The sequence below is a fragment of the Myxocyprinus asiaticus genome, chromosome 50 (assembly GCF_019703515.2).
Source record: "Myxocyprinus asiaticus isolate MX2 ecotype Aquarium Trade chromosome 50, UBuf_Myxa_2, whole genome shotgun sequence".
In the NCBI taxonomy this organism is placed as follows: Eukaryota; Metazoa; Chordata; class Actinopteri; order Cypriniformes; family Catostomidae; genus Myxocyprinus; species Myxocyprinus asiaticus.
The window spans coordinates 26,209,986-26,232,068 of NC_059393.1; the positions used below are offsets into that span (position 1 = coordinate 26,209,986).

General features: G+C 41.9%; 2 protein-coding genes across 3 annotated transcripts in view; both read right to left on the reverse strand.

Annotated features, from left to right (window-relative positions):
* Positions 1-22,083, reverse strand: part of celsr2 (cadherin, EGF LAG seven-pass G-type receptor 2) — a 62,622-nt gene that overhangs the window by 39,092 nt on the left and 1,447 nt on the right. The window contains exons 1-2 of the mRNA XM_051695172.1: positions 19,906-22,083; positions 3,269-3,958 (exon numbers count right to left, since the gene is read on the reverse strand). The exon at positions 19,906-22,083 is cut by the window's right edge and continues 1,447 nt beyond it. Of these exons, the coding sequence (XP_051551132.1) occupies positions 3,269-3,958; positions 19,906-22,083 (2,868 nt within the window). The remainder of the gene's footprint in view (positions 1-3,268; positions 3,959-19,905) is intronic.
* LOC127439136 (histidine-rich glycoprotein-like) overlaps positions 1-22,083 on the reverse strand; it is a 170,702-nt gene that overhangs the window by 22,048 nt on the left and 126,571 nt on the right. Inside the window, exon 2 of one of the 2 annotated variants that reach the window (XM_051695231.1) lies at positions 14,914-15,002. The exons of the other annotated variant lie outside the window; for it this stretch is intronic. The gene's annotated coding sequence lies outside the window, so the exon portion shown is untranslated. Of the gene's footprint in view, positions 1-14,913; positions 15,003-22,083 lie in introns of those variants that run through there. 2 annotated transcript variants of the gene reach the window in all.

The following is a 22,083-nucleotide window of genomic DNA, read 5'->3' on the forward strand; positions in this document are numbered from 1 at the left end:
TGAGGCATCCATGGAGGCGTTCTTCCTCCTAAATCTCGGATATCAGCACCAATGTAAGAAGTTTGCAAAGACGTGAAAGAAGGAAGCAGGAGACGGCAAATCCAACTCAAAAGGTATTTTTATTTTACAACTCAAAACCATGCTTTTCAGCAGCAACAATTCAACACAGTCTCTGGGTGTGTGTGGGTAGCTCTCTCTCCCCCTCACTGACATCTGGCTCGCCCTTAAATCAGTCTTCAACTCTCACTGCAATGACAAACAGCTGTTAGAGACAATCACTGACAGGTGATGATCCTTACCTTTCTCATCTCCCGAACTCACTCTCCATTCACAAGCCGGCGCTCGACCACGCTCCAACCACCACAATGTAATTTCGATTAATGTCATTTCCAGCACAGAATTCTATTAAACACAATCCAAAATTTAAGATGTACTGGAAATGAATTTTCATGACTTGATTGAGATAAATCTCCTGTGATGCATGAACACACACTGTTGGACATTGACAGTAGACAAATTAAACCAACTAGTGAGAGTGTGAAAAATGTGAAACATGAGACTTTACTTTCTAGAAGTCCAGAGTAATAAAAATGCCTGAAGTTGAAGAAACACCCATATATAAAATCTTGAGTTCAGCGTGAGATATGAGATACTCAACATCTACACAACTCACATATATTATTAAAACACACACACACACACACACACACACACTCTTGGTCTAGCGGCAGTATGAATGATTCATCTTATGTAAACGAACAGATCTCATGAGAGACAAGATGAGATGAGTCTCTCTAATACACGCTTATCTCATGCTACTTCACAACTTATTAACATTTTAGGTTTAGAACAAGATGATGGTGAGTAAATGATGACAGAATTTCCATTTTTGGGTGAACAATGCCTTTAAAACACACTCATGCACACGCGCACACACAAACACACACACACACACACTCACTCAGAGGAGCAGCTGGTTGCCCAGCAGGAGACAGACAGATAGAGAGAGACAGTGCTTATAGATTTATCCTTCCTAAACACACACACACACACACACACACACCACATTTAGTTTCATTTTTAGCTCCCACACACCTGAACACCTACAAAACGCTCTTATGTGAAAAGCCCACCTACACACACTCACACACTCTCTCTTTCACACACACACACTGTAAGTATACAGCTCAGCAGATCTTATGTAATGATTATATGTGGGCTGTGACACTCATCATGCTAACAGACCACTGAACACACACACCTATATGACACAATTCATCTGTACGATTACACTCAGAAGTATTTTAACATCAGCAGCAGCAGAAACGTGACGATGACCTCCTGTAAATTGCATTAATAATGTTTCTCAGGTTCTTCTACTTCTGTAACACATCACAGAACCACAGAATATCTGAGGACCAACAGTCTTTAGTTGTTGACAGCACATGTGTGTTCAGTGTTATAATCATTTCACACAGGTATTTAATGGTAATATAATGCACATACAAACAACACCTCCACTAAACATCTGACAGACTGCTGCACATTTCTATTGTACAGAAGCAGTTGAGAACACCAGAACTTGTGATTCTAGAACATGCGCAGCAGTGTTTGGTGATTCTACAACTCTAGATCTCAGGAGACCAGCTGGACAGATGTGATATTTCTCTCTGCCAATGTTTGTCATCTGCTGCAGAGCAAAACGTTTAACAATTAAAGCTGCTCTCATTCAATCACATCTCAACTCAGAATCACCTCATCTCATCACGTCATTAAATTTCACCTCATTACATCACATAACATCTCATCACTTCACATCTTACCTTACTAAATCACATGCCATCACATCTTACCTTATATCTCATCAAATCTAGCTGTCCTCTTATTACATTGCATAACACCTGATCCCATCTCAACTTTTTACATCACATCTTACCTTATCACTTCGTATCACATCTCATCTCATCTTACCTCATCACATCACATCTTATCTCTCATCATCTCATCCCATCAGATCTTATCTTATCACATGTCATTACATCTCACCTCATTACATCACATCACATGCTCATATCTTCCTTTATCTCATCACATCTTACCTTATTACATTGCATAACATCTGATCCCATCTCAACTTTTTAAATCACATCTTAACTTATCACATCACATCTTATCTCTCATCACCTCATCCCATCACATCTTAACTTATCACATCATATCTTATCTCTCATCACCTCATCCCATCACATCTTACCTTATCACATCATATCTCATCACATCTTATCTCTTAACACCTCATCTCATCAGATCTTACCTTATCACATCATTACATCTCACCTCATTACATCACATCCTACCTTATTACACCACTTTTCACCTCATTACATAATCACATCTTACATTATTACATTTCATCACAACTCATCATATCTTACCTTATTATATCTCAATACATCACATGACATCTCATTATATCTTACCTTATTTACATTTATATTTAGTCTTTTAGCGGACGCTTTTATCCAAAGCGAATTACAAATGAGATACATAGCAAGCAATTTGTCAAACAAGGGTTAGGTTATCTTATCTTATAACATCTCTTCACATCTTACCTTATCACATCACATATTATCTCAATATATCTTACCTTATCGCATAACGCTTCATCACATCCTACTTCATCACATCTCACCTCATTACATCTCATCATATCTTAACTTATTACATCACATAACATCTCATCATACTGTACATTACCTTATCTCATCCATTACATGTCATCGCATAACATTTCATCACATCTTACCTTATCACGTTACATTATTATATAACAATATCTCATCACATCTAATCACATCTCACCTCATCACTTCTATTTTTTTTCGAATCTTTTATCATCTATTATTCGCTATGATTAAAAAACTCTCTGTTCTGTACAAACGCTCAAACTGGTCTTGAGCTGAACTCATTAGTTAGATAAATGTGCTGAGCGTCTGGGATATAAAAGCATTTCTTCATAATGTCCTGAGTGGAAAAGCAATCAAAACATACCTGCAGGGCTATCTCAAACTGAGGTTATGACTTCTACACACCGATCTAAAAATACTCCACAAATATCATCCCTCATAAACTTTCATGGGGCTCTTCTGAGAATAACCAATATTTCAATATTTCATATGCTTGAGAATATGACAACACACATGTCAAGTTGTATTTAAGTTGTTATGTGTGTGTGTGAGTGAGTGTAGAGGCTCCGCCACCTTCTCACCTGTGTAGTCATGGAGACACTCGCAGGTGAAGCCACCCTCGTGACTGCGGCAGATGCCGTGAGCGCCGCAGGGTTTGGAGTAGCACAGGTCGATTTCCGTCTCGCAGTAGTCGCCCGTAAACCCGACCGGACAGCGGCAGCGCAGACCTGCGATTGGGTGGATGGGGCGGAACAGGATGGTGTCAGATGCCACAAACGGTGCTAAACTGTCGAACTTCAGCACAGAAACACACTTCATGTAGTTCTCGCACGGTTCGCGCAGGCAGATGTTGTCGTCAAACGGAAGAACTTCCTGCAAGGAGATCTGCGCCAACAGACTGCGGTTGAGATACAAGCGCTCCTGCAGTTCCTCTGATCCGAAGAACTCCACTTCGCTTCCACTACTGCGACCCAACCGGGCGGGACTGACTCCACGACCTTGTGACCCCTCGCCTGGCAGCGCCACAGACAGACTGACGTTCAGAATCCCGGCGTTGACGTCCGTGTCATCCTGGATGTTGAAGACCACCACATCCTCACGGGACGCAGAGAGAACGCGGGCCACGCCCTCCAGGAACTGAGCTAATAGGAGCGAGAGGAAGTGCTCCTGTGACGTGTTTGCCAATCGCAGCGTGATGCTGTTAGACAACATTTCATCTGTGATGATGGTGACCTGCAGCAGACACTGAGCCGACACTGAGTGAACCCCGTCTATAAAAGAGAAATACAGAATAATCACTGTAATATTAATCACTGGAAAAAAACAGCAAAATAAGATCTTTAAAAAATAATTGACCTTATTTATCGACTAGTCGATAGTTCAATAGACTAGCTGACTTGTTGGTTATCAAGACCCATCCCTTATAACTACGTAGATCTTAATTGATCCATCGCAAGAATCCCACCTTAAAAACATTACTGACAAATGCAACTGTTCAGTCCTAACAATTAATTCCTGTGGAACGTTCTGTAATGTAAAGTTAGTCTAAACTAGTCAACAGTTACCAAAGTGGGTGGAAATTAGCAAACGGTCAGTTGTACAATAATGAGTCTCTAGAGTGTAGCAACTTCCTGTTATTCACCGAACAAGCGTTGTTTCCTTCCAAACAATCTAACAGTGATCGCTAATTGACCGAGCACTGATCCAATCCAGCGAGATGCAAATAAACAGCATTAATCCGCCGCTCAACAGGCCTGCCAATAAACATCTGATCTCGATCCAGAACACCATTCCAAACACACGGGGAGGAATGCTGGGAACCACAGCGCGAGACGAGAGCCAGGTTACAACAAAATACATTTAATCAAATCAAACGCAGCCTCAATACCGCCAACACACACACACTGATCTATTCAGTTTAGAAAGCATCAGGAACATTAGTTCAAGAATACTGACAAACAGTTGCCGATGAACTGAAACGCCACAGAATAAAAGAAAGTCATATTGATTTTTGGGTGAACTAACCCTGTTAACCTGCAAACAAGTAACTGGCATATTCAATGTTTTTTCACTCTATTAATTAATTGTGTTTAAGAAATTCTGAACAATCTCAAATGACAGATTCTCATCATAATAATAACAGCCTGTCAGAACCAACAGTCAGCAATCACAGATGTCAATGAGACATTGCGTGTGTGTACACGTGTTTTAATGGAGATCATTGAGACATATATGTTTTAGAGTGAACACAAAAAGCTGCACACGCACACAGAGAAATCAGGCCAATGGAGTCGAACAGTTTACAACGTTATAGTAACCCACTTACACACACACACTCAAGAACACATACATGAAGAGCAGTCATGCAAAGAAACAGACAGAGAGAGAGACAGGACAGTCTTGACAACATTGTGTCTTTCATTGCACAATTCTTGAATTATTCGTGAAATTTGCAAAACATAAAAAACATATCAAATTATATAGTAACTATTTAAATATTTTACAAAAATATGATTCACAAATGCATAATGTAATTCACATTTACAACATACGGTCCAACATTTAAAAATGTGCTTTAATGGGTGTGTACACAGTTTTTTTGAATGTTTCGCAAGTTTCACAAATAATTTGAAAAAAAATGTAATATATTCACAATTTAAATAAATTGGAAAAATACGATTAACAAAAGTGTAACCTAATTCACATTTAAAAAATACGGTCCACAAAGTCAAAACTGTTTTTCACAGGCGTGCACGCAATGTTTTGAATGCTTCACAAATTCCGTGAATAATTTTATTCAATTTAAATATATTCACAATTAAAATATATTCACAAATATTATTTACACAAGTGTAACCTAATTCACATTTACAGAATACGTTCCACAAATTCAAAACAGTGTTTTCACAGGTGGGTATGCCATTGTTTTAAAGTTTCGTGAAAACAGTGTAATAAGATACAATCGTTTGCAAGACTATATGTACTGTCCTGCATTTCATATATGTTTAAATGCTGGGCAATAGAGAGTCTTTATGGTCAGTTGAGATGTCAAGTATTAATATCCTAACGCACTTTCACTACACAAACATTCTTTCCCTATTTTTCAAACTCATTCAAAGAATTTCAGTGGAAAATGAAACTGTCAAACTCCGCGAGCAGCAGGTGAAACCTGAGAAGATGTAGACCTGCCTGTGCGAGACGAGAGGAGAAACCAGTGAGACTCAAACCCTACGTGTGTGTGTTAAACAATCATTCACAAACACTTGGAAGTAAACTCTTTTGACTGTTCGATGCATGCACACTACAACTGCTTTGTGACTTCAAACACAGTCAACAGTCTTTTAAAACAGATAGTTGTGCTCCTGGGAGCTGATTGGTCAGTAGAGTGTTCCAGTCATACTAAAATACACAATATAGCAACATTTGAATCAAATGTACAGTACCGTGTGTGCAGAAACTGCCCTTCTTAGGGTGACCAATGACTTATTGATGGCGGAGGACGCTGCAGAGTGCTCCATTTTAGTCTTGCTTGATTTAACTGTAGCGTTTGATACAGTTGATCATCCAGTTTTAATTGATAAATTAAAGAGATGGGTGGGTATATCTGGGTGGCTTTAGGCTGGTTTGTTTCCTACTTGACAAATAGGACATTTCTAGTGTCTGCTGGAGATGAGATGACCTCCTCTTCAAAAATAAATTCAGGTGTTCCGCAAGGATCCCTGTTAGGGCCAATGTTGTTTTCACTATATATGTCACAGCTTGGTTCTGTGATTCTAAATCACAACATTTTTTTCCACTGTTATGCAGATGAACTACAGTTGTATTTGTTGTTGAATCCCAATGATCTGTCTCATTTAAGTGTTCTTCAAGAGTGTATAGCAGATTTACAAAACTGGGTGTCAGGTAATTTTCTCCAGTTCTGATAAAACAGAGGTTGTTATAATCGGTCACGGTCATTTTAAGCTGTGTGTCATGTCTAAAAACACACTTTGCATCTCAACCTGACCCACAATGCACTGCTCCACCTGAACACTATAATCAACCTGTCAAGAGTCCAATCAAAGTGTGTGTGTGTGTGTGTGTGTGTGATAAGAGCTTTTCTGATTGCAGGATGTGACCAGAATACACACACACCCACTCAACATCATGGTATGACTGAATTTTATATCACTTTTATTAATATGTTTACTGGAAATTCAACACACAAAAAAATTCTACTTTAACTAACAATGTAGCAATGTTTATTCTTTTGGATAATCCAGTGAATTAAATACGGTAATTAAGCTAATTTGATTATCTTCTCTTTGGAACTTGATGAACAAAAACCAAAAGATGAGATTATTCAGAACGAATGAGTCTAAACTCAGCACAAAAACAGCACTTGAGCTAAAAACTAAAGATCCAAACAGTCAAACTAATATTAGAAAATAGGCAATTCTGATTGGATGAGATATATTTGAAGTGGCTGTAAAATAGCAGAATCTCTACTGGTCAACACAAACATCTGATATCATCAGAATCACTTTAAATTCATCATGAATTCCACTGAGATTCAAGAGCAACATTTCAAAGAGAATGCCTAATGGAGCCGAGGTCGAGTGACCTACATAAGACAGACAGACAGACAGAGAGACACTGAGAGAGACAGACAGACAGAGAGAGAGACACTGAGAGAGACAGACAGATATAATTAAGAGTAGGTGATAACTCGTGTCACTCATGTGATTTCTGACACTATTAGCGCTCTATAATCAATACTTAGTGTCACTTATAAAGGGACTGATTGCACTTATCTTGTTACTATGGTAACTATATTCCAGCTCTCACATGGTGCCACGCCCCTGTCTGAAGTGGACCAATCAGAATCAGGCAGGCCTGCATATTCATCAGTTGTCAAAGCTGCAGCAGGTGTGTGTGTGTGTGTGTGTGTGTGTTGCCATGGGCGTCGGGTGTCATGGGAACCAAATGAGCATTTCCTCCACCTGAGCTCAGTGTGGAACAGAGCGTGCTCAGCAGGGGGCGGAGCTAATCAAGACTCATCGGCCAATCAGAATGCAGGAATCCTGTCTAATCGAGACCCACCCGTCGCCTCAATGTATTATTAAAGTCTTGATGCCATTAGAAATTTTCATGAAATATTGCAATGACGTATCGTCATGATTTAAACTGTAAAACTGTCTGAAGACACAGTGATATCCCAACAATTATTAATATGTATCAATTTATCTTGAGACTGTAGTATCATTTATTAATGCAGTTTTAAAAGTTGAAGTTCTTTTAACTTGACACGGTATATTAAAATTGTGGCGGTCATGGACAAGACGCTAAAAAAGCAGCGAGATGCGGCACAGCGGTCAAAGACGTCCATCTAGTGCATGCTTACAGGAAAACAATTATAAACCAGCGAAGACGAATGCAAAAACAGGTATGAACAAACAGTTTATAGTCTTAAAGTTCATAAATCAGACCCAAGAATGAGCTGTGTGTATTTCCAGTCACAGAAATCCAAAGAAATAATCCTGCAGCTTCCAAAGAACTTAAGCACATATATCACACACACTTTTATCACTCATCATCTCTAATATGACAGAATAAATCCAATCAGATTTAAATTCAAGTCTAAACTCTCTCTCTCACACACACTCCTACGCAACACATTTCCCTTCTGTTACACACAGACTGAAGTTGTTTCATCTCCAAGAATGACAAAATGTTCTGCATCTCAGAGTGCTTCATAAAGACCTCATGAAACTTCTCTTTCCTATTCAAACATGAAGTTGGGGGCGGGGCATATCAAAGGACTCCTCCTCTTTTATCAGAGCCAATGGACTTTAATTTACATCACAGTCATGATCCATGATTTGCTACTTGCTGGTCACATTCCCATTCTAGAGAGCTGTTCTGAGCTGTTCCTGTTCTGATTGGACAGAAATCGGTGTAGTGCAGTATGAGTCATCAATAATTCCAGAAGAGAAAAACTGCACATTTTAAATACATATATCGAAGAACCCAAAGCTAAAAGAAACAAAACTCTGTTTGCACTACAAATTAAAGGTGTGCTGTAGTTTGCATTTTGGTTTAAGCAGGAAACAAGAACACGCACGCTCGCAAACACGCACACCCACACCTGCACACGCACACTCGCACGCACACACGCACGCATACGCACTCGCACTCGCACTCACACACGCACACGCACACACACATGCACACGCGCGCACACACACGCACACACTCACACATGCATACATGCACACGCACACACACAGACACATGCACACACACGCGTGCACACACACGCACTCACACATGCACTCACACACACACACACACACTCGCACACACACATGCACACACACACACTCACACACACACACACTCACACATGCACACACACACACACACACACACACACACACTCACACATGCACACACACGCGTGCACACACACGCACTCACACGCACACACACACACACTCACACACACACACACACAGGATGTTTCCTGGGTCATTTGTATTTATTTGTGGCCACTCACCAGCCTCTCACACACACACACAAATTCTTCACATTACTCTTCATTATGGAGGCCATCCAGGAGGCCTGGAGATCCCAAACCATTAGCATGTTAAAGCCCCGCGGCCTGTTACACACACACACACACACACACACACACAAAGGAAGGCAGAGTTTGGGAGTGACCGGACAGCAGTGTGAGACAGCAGAGAGTGTGTGAATGTTAAAATCTTGAAGAAACCACAGCTACAATCTTATGCAGAGCCGTCACTAACATTCACAAAAACCAAGACAAAATTTGAAGTGTCTAGAAGCAGGTGTTTATAACGACTGTTCAAAAACGTATCGCCTTATCACAACACTGCGTTCTAGAACTATCAAAATAGCCGTGCGGTTATCTTTTTCTACCAGTGAAAGCTATAAATAATAGTGCGTTGGATATGGTAGGCTAAAGGCAACAGTACACTTAATTTTTCCACGTGCTGTTCCATCTCGCGTATGGTCTAGTGCTAAACGTTTCAATGTATACTCTTTTGACTGTGAGCGCATTCAGACGCGTACGACGCATGCACACTTTTAGATACTCTTTATCAGAGTCAATGGCAGCATGTGCTGATAACGCGCAAAGACACAGACAGTCTGCGCATCTAGAAAAACTGCGCTGTATGCGGACAGTCCACACGTACTGTGCAGATGTCGAAATTTGCGTCACTTGTATTGTGCGCAAGATGTGGCAGCTCACGGAAAACTGTAGTTTAATTTAGCCTTAATCAACTAGTGCCATACTAAACTACTAAGGCAATCCGATAGCTTTTGAGTTAAGTAAAAAAAAAAAAAAACATGTCTAAATGTTTCATTTGAACCTTTTATAGCTTTGGTTACATATTATAGGATATGTGACAATTGAACAGACATTATTTGTCATGTTTACATAGTTAAAGGAAGGAGATTATATGGGATTTCTAATCAGGCACTGAACAGAGTACACACTAAAAGTTCTTTCAGCCAATAGAAGCAACTTTTTGTGTCCAACTGGGATCAGATTATGTGCACAGATTGAATCTTGCCGTGACTTTAGGATGAAATTGCACAATGATGTCGTTAACTGCAACACAAATGCATCAAACCTCATAATGCAGTGTTTTAGTAGTATGAGATGAGTGTGTGAGCTAAATACCACAAACACACACTCTAAAACACACCGTAAACACATCACACCCCCTTACACTCACACACTGTGGTTAATTAGCATGAAAGCACGTGGGTAAATTCAACAAAAACAGAGATAATGGTTATATAACAGCATTACAGCAATTTATCTGTACACCAAACTATCAACACACACACACACAATAGAGAGAGAGAGAGAGAATCTACAGTTTATAACCTTTAAAGACGGTTAGTTTGGGGGTCTGGGTAGCTCAGCGAGTAAAGACACTGACTATCACACCTGGAGTGTGAGTTTGAATCCAGGGCATGCTGAGTGACTCCAGCCAGGTCTCCTAAGCAACCAAATTGGCCCGGTTGCTAGGGAGGGTAGAGTCACATGGGATAAGCTCCTCGTGGTCGCTATAATGTGGTTCTCGCTCTCGGTGGGGCGCGTGGTGAGTTGTGCATGGATGCTGCGGAGAATAGCATGAAGCCTCCACACGCACTAGGTCTCCGCAGTAACACGCTCAACAAGTCACGTGATAAGATGCACAGATTGACGGTCTCAGACGCGGAGGCAACTGAGATTCGTCCTCCGTCACCCGGATTGAGGTGAGTCACTACGCCACCATGAGGACTTAGAGCGCATTGGGAATTGGGCATTCCAAATTGGGGAGAAAAAGGGGAGAAGATAAATAAATAATAAATCAATAAATAAATAAAACTGTTAGTTTGGATCACAAAACATGGCAAACTTGCTGGTTTTGTGTAATATCCAGGAGTCTGTGTCCCGCAGGAAACAAAGTTCCCAGACTTTTACAATGAGCATTTCTGAGGAAGAACAAGTCACTGGATTTGACAAACGTTTCTGATGTTCATCACATCAAATCAGTCAACGAGATTCAGAGTTTTCATTCTGACACTTAAGGCCGGTTTATACTTATGCGCTGGCAGGCGTTGGCAATCTCCGGCACGCAAGCAACAGTCAGAGAGGAGTACATTTATTTGATGTCCCTCAAATCTGCAATCAGCATCTTGATGTAATCCTTCCTCATGATCACGCAGTGTGTTTTCATGAGCTGAATGTGAGGCTAATAAAAAGTGTGGCGAGACTGCAGTATACCCACATATATAGACTCACGCAGCGCTTGTAAGCCGTTAACGTATCACCAGCCAGCAGTGCAGATCAGTTCCAGCAGCGCTTCACTTTCGGTGAATCACGTGAGTAAACGTGCCCACTTTGCTTCGGTCGTGCTGCGTGGTTGAGCGGATGACAAATCTCGAAATGTTTTGGACCCTGTTAACAGGGCTGGCGCTGGCCAAATTGGCAATAATGCGAGGCGATATTCTGACGTGGTACGAGCTGCGATGTGATTGTAAGATGGTGCCCTACACAGACTGTGTAATATGCATATAGGGAGTGGCGGTAATGCCCGTTAGCACCTGTCTTTAGCATTGATCCATTTTAGACAGATAATGTACCCCATCTGCTTTTCACACATGCAAGTGCTTTCCGTCTTTTTATCCGTATTGCTGCCATTCAAACATCAGCACCAAAATGCCGTTAAACGCTCTGATGTAATTTGGTGCAAATGACTTTTAAACATCTGTGTCAGAAATGTAGACTTCTCGTTTAAACAATGTGCCACATTAAGACTTATTTGCATCTGGATGTACGCGGTCTATAATGTTGATGATGTTTTTTTATTCTCTGTTGAACGTTTACATTTATGCAGTCGCTCGACATCGCATTCAACGACTCCAAATGGAGCGAGCAAATGCTATCGCTAGCATCTGAAGGCACTACCTGCTGCTAAAAGCATTGAACAGCGCAGAGTAATTGCATCAAAACTTTGTAATTGGCCCAAAGCAGACTTGTTACATCCTGACCTCGTATGTGCTCAAATGGCTTTGTTCACATGTAGCATCGCAACGGGACTTGTTACAATGAAAATGTTACAACTTCTCTTTCAGAGAAATTGCCAGAGGTGATTTACTGGTGTTTCCCAGCGGGTCCTGTTCACCTCCAAATGAAATTAATTGTGTTATGCGACTTATGCCAGGTGTAAACGGGGCTTCAGACCTCTGAATGTGTTTCAAAACATTTTGGATCCTGTTTACATTTGCATTTAGTACTGAACACCTGAAGCTACGTCCACATTAATCCAGATAAATTTGAAAACGCCATTTTCAAAATGCTTTCTAAAAGTTGTTCGTCCACACTGAAATGTATGAAAACACTTAAATCCCCTAACTGTGCATGCAAAAAAAACGTAAGAAGCATGGTCCTGCGTCATTTCCATGTACGGTCTGAAATGCAACTGTCCGCATGACAGCAATACTGAGTAAACTTCCCGTCTCCTTTGAAGTAATGCAATGTGAATATAGTACAAAGTAACATTTATCTTTAACAACGCTATCAAAGTGAATATCAGGCAAACAATGCCGCTATAGCATGGGCCGCCATCTTTTATTTATCCCCTTTTCTCCCAATTTGGAATGCTCAATTCCCACTACTTAGTAGGTCCTCGTGGTGGCGCGGTTACTCACCTCAATCCGGGTGGTGGAGGACAAGTCTCAGTTGCCTCCGCTTCTGAGACCGTCAATCCGTGCATCTTATCACGTGACTCGTTGTGCATGACACCGCGGAGACTCACAGCATGTGGAGACTCATGCTACTCTCCACGATCCACACACAACTTACCACACGCCCCATTGAGAGCGAGAACCACATTATAGTGACCACGAGGAGGTTACCCCATGTGACTCTACCCTCCCTAGCAACCGGGCCAATTTGGTTGCTTAGGAGACCTGACTGGAGTCACTCAACACACCTGGATTCGATCTTGCTACTCCAGGCCCCCTATGGGCTGCCATCTTGATTGTTTTGGGTTGAATGGATCACACGACCACGTCACATGACAGCAAATACACCATTGTTTTCGAATATCTCAGTTTTCCCAGTCCAAAAACTAAACTAAAGCGTAAAGACAGCGTTTTCAAATTTTTCCACTTCAAAGAGCGTTTCTGAAAAGCTCAGTTTTCACTGGACAAAAACATTGTCTCAATGTGGACGGAAGATAGAAAATGTAGCAAAATGTATGCATTTTTAAACAAAAATGTACTAGTGTGGATGTGGCCTGAAACGGATGTTAATATCGAGTGTAAACAGAGTCTTAAACATCTACAGTCAAAGTTTTACTCTGATTTACAGAAGCGTATGATTCAGACTGTGGATCAGGATTTCAAATCTGAATCAAAATCTAAATTCCTGAATCCGAAGGTCCCAAAACTGACTGAACACTGTGTGTGTGTGGTGGGGTGTCCTTGCAATTCTTTAAATCACACACACACACACACACACACACACAGTGTGACCCGCCCCACCCAGCAGGCATTTCTCAGGCTCTGTTGAGGTCGTCATGACGACTCACCGCTTAACAAAAGCATTTCTCAACGGCATTATTCACACACAAGAGAAAAGAGCCTGAAAGAAGAAATGGAGGAGGGGAGAGAGAGAGAGAGAGACAGATGGAGAGAGAGACAGTTTTCTGAAGGTGATGTCAGAAGGAGAAGTTTGTTGTCTCACATTCCAGCAAAAGTTCTGAATGCCCGTCCAAAACTGACCGTCAAGTCAAAAGAGTCTGTGATATTCTGCTCTCTCGCTCTGACTGGAGTCAAATCTGGGGTTTTTCAGGTGAAAATGGTGTAAAAGCACACCTCTCCTCAACAACACTCATGATTTGATGGATCATTCATGTCTGGAGCACAAACGGAAGTGTAATACTTACTGTTAGCGGTTTGTTCACATCACTATGAGTAAGAGTAGGGGAAGTGACCCACTTAAGCCCACATACCATATAAGCCCACTTACTGCTTTTTTCTAAATAATAAAATGACAGAAAGCAAGAGAAAAAAACTGTTGTCACAGAGGAAATGCACACATTTGTTGGTATCATTTTACTTTTTATTTGGAGCCAATCAAATGTTTGGTTCTTGAGTTATTTGGGAACATGTGCTGACACAGTTTGGTGGCCATTATGGAAGATGCTCCAAAACTTCACTGATTTTGAAGACCTCAAAAAAAGCCAGATGAACAAACCGGGCGAGGAATGATTAAAAATGTCAAATTAAGAGATTCATAAACCAAATTATACTTGATATTATTTATTTTCTTTGTATTTAACAGCAATACTTAGTATTTGAAAAGATGGATTTGATGAGTCTGAGTGATGCTCACAAAGATAAATGAATAAAAACCACTGATAAACACATGAAAATATTTTCTCCCCAATCTGGAATGCCCAACTCCCAATGCGCTCTAAGTCCTCGTGGTGGTGTAGTGACTCGCCTCAATCAGGGAGGCGGAGGACGAATCTCAGTTGCCTCCGTGTCTGAGACCGTCAATCCGTGCATCTTATCACGTGACTTGTTGAGTGCGTTACTGTGGAGAATAGTGTTAAGTCTCCACACGCGCTACGTCTCCGCGGTAACGCGCTCAACAAGCCATGTGATAAGATGCGTCTCATCACGCACAACTCACCACGCGCCCCACCGAGAGCGAGAACCACATTATAGTGACCACGAGGAGGTTACCCCATGTGACTCTACCCTCCCTAGCAACCGGGCCAATTTGGTTGCTTAGGAGACCTGGCTGGAGTCACTCAGCACACCCTGGATTCGAACTCGCGACTCCAGGTGTGATAGTCAGCGTCAGTACTCGCTGAGATACCCAGACCCGACATTTAAGAAGCTTCTTGAGCTCAAACAAGATTTAATGCTAACTATAACTTTCTTTTCATGTGGGTTTATAAGAAACAGTGTCTTTGAAAAGCCTGTTTGCTCAAAGCTTAAAAGCAGAATCATTATTTTAATTGTTTAAACAACAATAACAAACATGCTCAGTGTTGCAAAATATAGTGTTGTAGTATATAGTCTACATACTGAATCTATTTTCATTGCAGGGAGAAAATGAATAGGCATTAATATAAAGAAATTAAATATTTCATTTACTGGTTATGATGTATGAGGTCCAAATCTAAAAAATAATCAAAATTGAGGTGTGAAATGTGAAGCATTTACACGTTCATTATAAGCCCACCCCAGACTTTTCACGTTTTGCAGTTAAATAAAGCTTAATTTTGTCAGTTTATGAAAAAATAAATGATGATTTAATACTCATTTGAGTGGAACACTGTTAACATTTATATAAGAAAACATGTAAAAGTGGGTCACTTCTAATAGTGATCATCGACTTGACAAACACCACTTAATATAAACTTTTCTTATTAAAGTCTTTAACTACAAACAAGATCTACAAGAGCTACAGGACAAATGTATTCCTTTCATGAGTGTAGTATTTCTTCAGTTCAAAGCATTGTGTTGTAAAAGCTGTGAGGTTAAATTACACCCGACACCCGTGACAAACACCTCTGACCAAAGAACCAAAACCAACCACTGTACAAACTAAACATGCATCAAAAAACATTCATTATTTCTGCGATTCAATCTGGTGGAACTAGAGGAGCAGAAATCACACACTGCAGCTTAAACTTTGTACGTTCCCTTCTTGAAAGGATGTAGAGGTTTCCATGAGGACTGATAGTGTGACAAGCAAAAGGCTAGGGAATATTTATTATGTCCATGTGCTGTTCAGCCTTTCAAAGTATACTCTTTTGACTGTGAGTTTGATGCATGCACACTACGAGAGCTTTGTGATACTTTTGTTGAGCGGGGGTGGGGTTGGGGGGTTGGGACTGGTAGGTGCATGAATTTCCCTGTACACATCTGCATATCGCAGCCGGCCCACTGGGAAAAGTCCTGGTTCTCCCCATGGCTAGTACACCCTGGTCAACGGGAAGCACATGTGCAGATGACGCACAAAGACGTGGACTGTCCGTGTGTTTAGAAAAACTAAGCTGCGGGGCCTGGGTAGCTCAGTGGTAAAATATGCTGGCTACCACCCCTGGAGTTCGCTAGTTCGCTAGTTCGAATCCCAGGGCATGCTGAGTGACTCCAGCCAGGTCTCCTAAGCAACCAAATTGGCCCGGTTGCTAGGGAGGGTAGAGTCACATGGGGTAACCTCCTCGTGGTCACTATAATGTGGTTCGTTCTCGGTGGGGCGAGTGGTGAGTTGTGCGTGGTTGCCGCGGTGGATGGCGTGAAGCCTCCACACGTGCTATGTCTCCGTGGCAACGCACTCAACAAGCCATCTGATAAGATGCACAGGTTGATGGTCTCAGACGCGGAGGCAACTGGGATTCGTCCTCCGCCACCCGGATTGAGGCGAATCACTATGCGACCACGAGGATTTAAAAAGCACATTGGGAATTGGGCATTCCAAATTGGGAGAAAAAGGAAAAAAAAAAAAAAAAAGAAAAGACAAACTAAGCTGCACGCGGACAGTCCGTTGCATACTGTGCTAATGACGAAGACATCGAATCGAACCAGCATGCGGAAAACCGAAGTATTCTTTGTCCTTGAGGAACCCCGAAGTATTGCTTTAAGTATCTTGTCATTTTTAAGCTCGAAACATACTCTACGCAAATACGTGAACGCAGACACTTCTAGCTATGCAAGCTCGATTTCGTGCATAGTTGCGTTTTAAAATGTGTCAGGCCGCTATTCATTACACAACGCAAGTATGCGTTGCATTCTCAATGTTGCCACAAGATTAGTGTGAACTGTCTGCTCTTTCAAGTCAACTACTGTCATGGCGGAGCAAAAGTTTGAAGAGAATCTTTCTGAACAAGCCAATATATTTATAGCAACTTACCTGAATAATAACACATCCAGTTTAATGGTACAGATGTTTGGAGGGAACTCTATCACCCCCTTGAGGACTGATGTTTGTTATCGCAACAGAAACACAACGTCGTATTTACGTAACGTATGTTTCTGGCCTTATAGTAGGAAACGCAATGTGACGTTCCCGTCATAATCAAGCTGTAAAACTGCAAGTGACCAACTTTTGTAATTCTGAAGCGTTTTTCAACTAATTAAAATCTACAACAACAAACACCATCATCACTCAGCAACATCCATACAACATATCGAAATAGATAATTACTCTTAATTATCAACAGAACATGATCTAGCATTTGACTGATCTACAGTCAGTTTAAAACTCAACTCTCCAGACACTAGGCCAGACTTAAAGGAATAGTTTACCAAAAAAATAAAAGTTCTCTCATCATTTACACACCCTTACATTGTCCTAAACTCACATGACGTTCTTCTGTGAAACACAAAAGGAGATGTTAGTCAGAGTGTGAGTGAATGGTGACTGTGAGACTGTCTTTCTGCCTAACATCTTTTGTGTTCTACGGAAGAAAGAAAGTTTTATGGCAGGATCAGTATAACATGCACAAGCCACTGTTGTAGCACTTAAAACAAATCCCATCTCACTATCTCATCACTGACGGCTTTACTGTTAATTTACAGTGGATTTACAGCGGCAGAGAAAGACACATCATAATCTTTCATAATCCCTCCATCAGATGCATGAAACACAGTAATCTGAACTGCAGACAAACCCTGCGATACGCCAGCAGAATATCTATCACAGCATATTCACATCTCTCTCTCTCTCTCTGGCTCTGTTACAAAACCTAATGAGCTACCTACTTAGACAGCATTTTAAGTCATCATAGGTGAGGTCAGCAACATAAAGGACAAAGCATACTTCGGTTTGCAGCATGCCTCTACATCTCACGGAAAGTGTGTCATCAGAAGAGTACTGCCCAGTTTTTCTAGATGCGAGGACAGTCCTCATTTTTGCACGTCGTCTGTACGTGCCTGCCGTTGACTGTACTAAAGAGTATCACAAAGACGTCGTAGTGTGCATGCGTTGAACGCATCCATATGGGCTCGTGGCCAAAAGAGTATACTTTGAAAGTCTGAGCGCTCAATCATCGCAAGATGGAACGGTACATGAAAAAATGAAGTATAACTTAGCCTTAAGATACGATACACTTGTATTTCATTCAATACTAAAAAGAATCAATACGCTTATTAACAGTCAATTAAAAATGGACTAATATGTGTGTTAAACTTAGGTTTATTAGAGTAAGCTTAGCAACCTGCTAACATCGAACTCTATTAGCAGGGTTTTCAAACAGGAATCTGTAAGGTACTGAATGCAGAGTCTAGTTTTATTTGTGAGTTGCTGTCTATGTCCAGCAATCCAGATCAGTCACTTATGAGGTTCACATCAGTAAGGATGCAGCCTGAGAAGGTAACTTATTAATGAAATCATTAGACAGCAAGACAGCCCACTGGGTTTTGGAACAGAACCTGTTTCTCTGTCTGTCTCCCAGTAGAGCAGGATTAGGCACATCTCTAATAAACTCCAGACTGGATTAATCAGACTGATATAAACGAGTTCAGTCAGTGCAAACACTTTCATTTGTCATTATTCTGAAACACAGATATTTATCATCAGACACATTGCTGAAACAATGTTCCTCCAAATCTCTCTCTCTCACATACACAACTCCCTTTCAGCACACACACACTTCCTGTCAGCAGTATTTTTATCTTGATTCTTCTCTGCGTGGGCTCTGACACACTCCTCAGCAGGTGTGATGTGAGCAGTGTGTGCTGCTCTCTGATTGGCTGACACAGAGCACCAGCTGTTACACATGTATGAATCAATCTATAACACACACACACAGAGCTCATGTGTCAGGAGGCTCTTCCTCCTTCATTAAGAGCACTCTAGAGACTCAACCGTACAAAACAAAACCATCGGGCCAGGCTAACAAACGCTAACGATCCTCATGACAATCTGGAGCAGGTCTGAATTAACCTTTGACCCATAAGCGTCATCATAGACAGTGCCAGCCTGAAAGAATTTTTGTTTATGTGTGAACTAATCCTTAATAAACAAGGAACAGAGACTTTCATTAAAGTCTCCTGAGCTATGGAAGAGCAACATCTGAGCAACGGCATTTTCCTCAAGTTGAAGCTCTACTCGTATATTACTGCATGTAAACTATTAAACTTGATCTTATTAACATGATTGACTGTAAGCAAGAGTTTCTGTCAGTACTCATAAAATCTACATGAGAGCAGTGATATATTCCTGTGGTCTTGGCTTTGTCTCATATTAATTGGCCAGTAATGCATCTTTCTTTCAAAACGAACATAAATCACACAAAAGCAGCCAAGCGTGTTTCCCAGGAGACCATCCATCCGTCCACAGTCATGCAATCATGCAAAGATAGACCACTATGCATTCATGACTAAATGTTGATCTGAATTTCAGGAGACGTGATCCATTTCAGTGACAAATAACCTGAAGGAAATGAAGAGAGACCTACTAAACCAACATCTGCGTCCTCTGAGAGACACGGCAGAATATTCACTCGATAATTTATTAATACTAAACCACTGTACGTAGGAGCAAAGGTCATATATTATACATCACAGAGTACTATTCGATCAACCTCCAAACACAGGGATGTCACGCAAGGATTCAATGCTACAAAACTGCTGCTGAGGAAAGATGGTGTTTACTTTGAAGTTAGTACAGAAACAAACAGATTCTTACCTGAGACAGAGATCTTCATTGATGCCTCTAAAGGTCTGTTGTTGTCGAGGGCTCGGCTGAGACGGATCTCTCCGGTGCTTTGGTTCAGAATCACCAAATTCAGCTCATTTCCTGCCTCAAAGCTGTAGTGGAGCTGATCCGAGACATCTGGGTCATGGGCTGGGATTCGCCCAATGACCCCTGAAGGAAAGCTGTTAGTCTTATCAGTCACGTAGTTATTGAATAAGATCTGGAAGTTCTTGAGGATGGGGACATTATCGTTCTTATCAATGAGTTTGATGTGGACTGTGGCTCTGCTTACCAGAGGGGCGGATGTGGCCTGAACCACGATAACATAATCTGAACGTGTCTCATAGTCTAGATCAATAAGAGCGGTGAGCTCTCCTGAGAAGATGTCCAGCTGGAAGATCTCAGGGATGTTGCCCTCCACGATTTGGTACATGATCTGGGCGTTGGTGCCTTCGTCTGGGTCGGACGCGGAGATGTGGGCCACCACAAGCCCGATGGGGCTGTTCTCGTCCACAAAGATATCAAACTCATCTTTCTCAAATACAGGTGGGTTGTCATTTACATCTAAAATGGTCACCTGAATGTCCACGGGCGTCTTGAGCGCCGGAACGCCTTTATCCACTGCAAACGCTTGGAGACTGTAGATGGGGGTGTTTTCACGATCAAGACGTCTCAATGTTCGGACAATCCCTGATGTGGACTCGATGATGAAGTCGCCGTCACCATCTTCTCCGCCCTGGAAGGTGTAGAACACTCGCCCATTGAGGCCCGAGTCTCTGTCAGTTGCAGACACCTGTAAAACACTGGTGAAAACAGGTATGTCCTCCATGACGGAGCCTAAGTATCGGTCCCGGAGGAACACAGGTGAGTTATCGTTCACGTCATTCACCAGGATCTCCAGGTAAGTAGTGTCGGATTTCTGCGGGATGCCATTGTCGCGAGCTGTGATGGCTAGCGTGTATGAAACTTGATCCTCGTAGTCAAGCTCCATTTGGGTGGTGACGGCACCGCTGTCTGGGTCGATATTAAACTGCGGGATGCTGTCGTCCATGAAGTACGTAATCCGAGCATTCTCACCCGTGTCCTCGTCCGTTGCGCTGATCATTACCACGGTGGTGCCAACAGGTCGATCTTCATTGACGTTGACCGTGTAATGAGAACTTTGGAAAACAGGCCTGTGTGTGTTGGCGTCCGTGACGTTGACGTAAACCTTGGCCGTATCAAAGCGTGTACCATCAGACGCCGTGACAGTGAGGACATACTGCCTTTCCAGTTTGTAGTCCAATGGCAGAGCAAGTGTAATCAGCCCTCCGCCGCTCTGACTGGTGATGGAGAAGCGGTTTCTCGTATTTCCGCTAGAGATCTGATACGTCACTACACTATTTATGTCCTGATCTACAGCAGACACTGTGACGACACTCATTCCTACGGCTGCATCCTCATTCAGACGCATGTAGTAGGCTTTCTGAGTGAACTCAGGGTTGTTATCATTGACGTCTAGAATAGTCATGCTAATGCTAGCGGATGAGGACATGGATGGCGTTCCATGGTCTCGAGCTTCTACGCCAAAATTATAAAAGTCCACACTCTCTCTGTCCAGTTCAGATGCTACGACAATCCAGCCAGTGCTGTTGTTGATGGTAAATGGAAAGTTAGGCGTGGTCTCTGTTAGCAGATATTCCAGACGGGAATTATCTCCAGCGTCAGCATCCACGGCCTGGATGTGGATGACAGAATATCCTATGGGAACATTCTCCAGCACTGTAGCCTGAAAGGGTGTACTAACGAAAATCGGAGCGTTATCGTTAACATCTAGCACCTGCACTGTTACGAGACCACTGATGTTAGAAAGTGGTGGGCGGCCACCATCTTGCGCTCGAATGCGAAGTGTGTACTCCTTATTCATCTCATAGTCCAGCTGACTGACTAGGTCTAATTTTCCAGTCTGAGCATCAATGTAGAACTGTCCACGGGTGTTACCGCTCATGATACTGAAATGGACCACAGCGTTGTTTCCACGATCCTGGTCTGTCGCTGTCACCTGCAGGATCTCTGTGTTGGGCGTCAGGTCTTCAGGAACCTGAACCACATAGCGTTTCTCACTAAACTGTGGTGCATTATCGTTATCGTCCTCTACCACAATATGCACGGTTGCCGTAGCACTGCGGG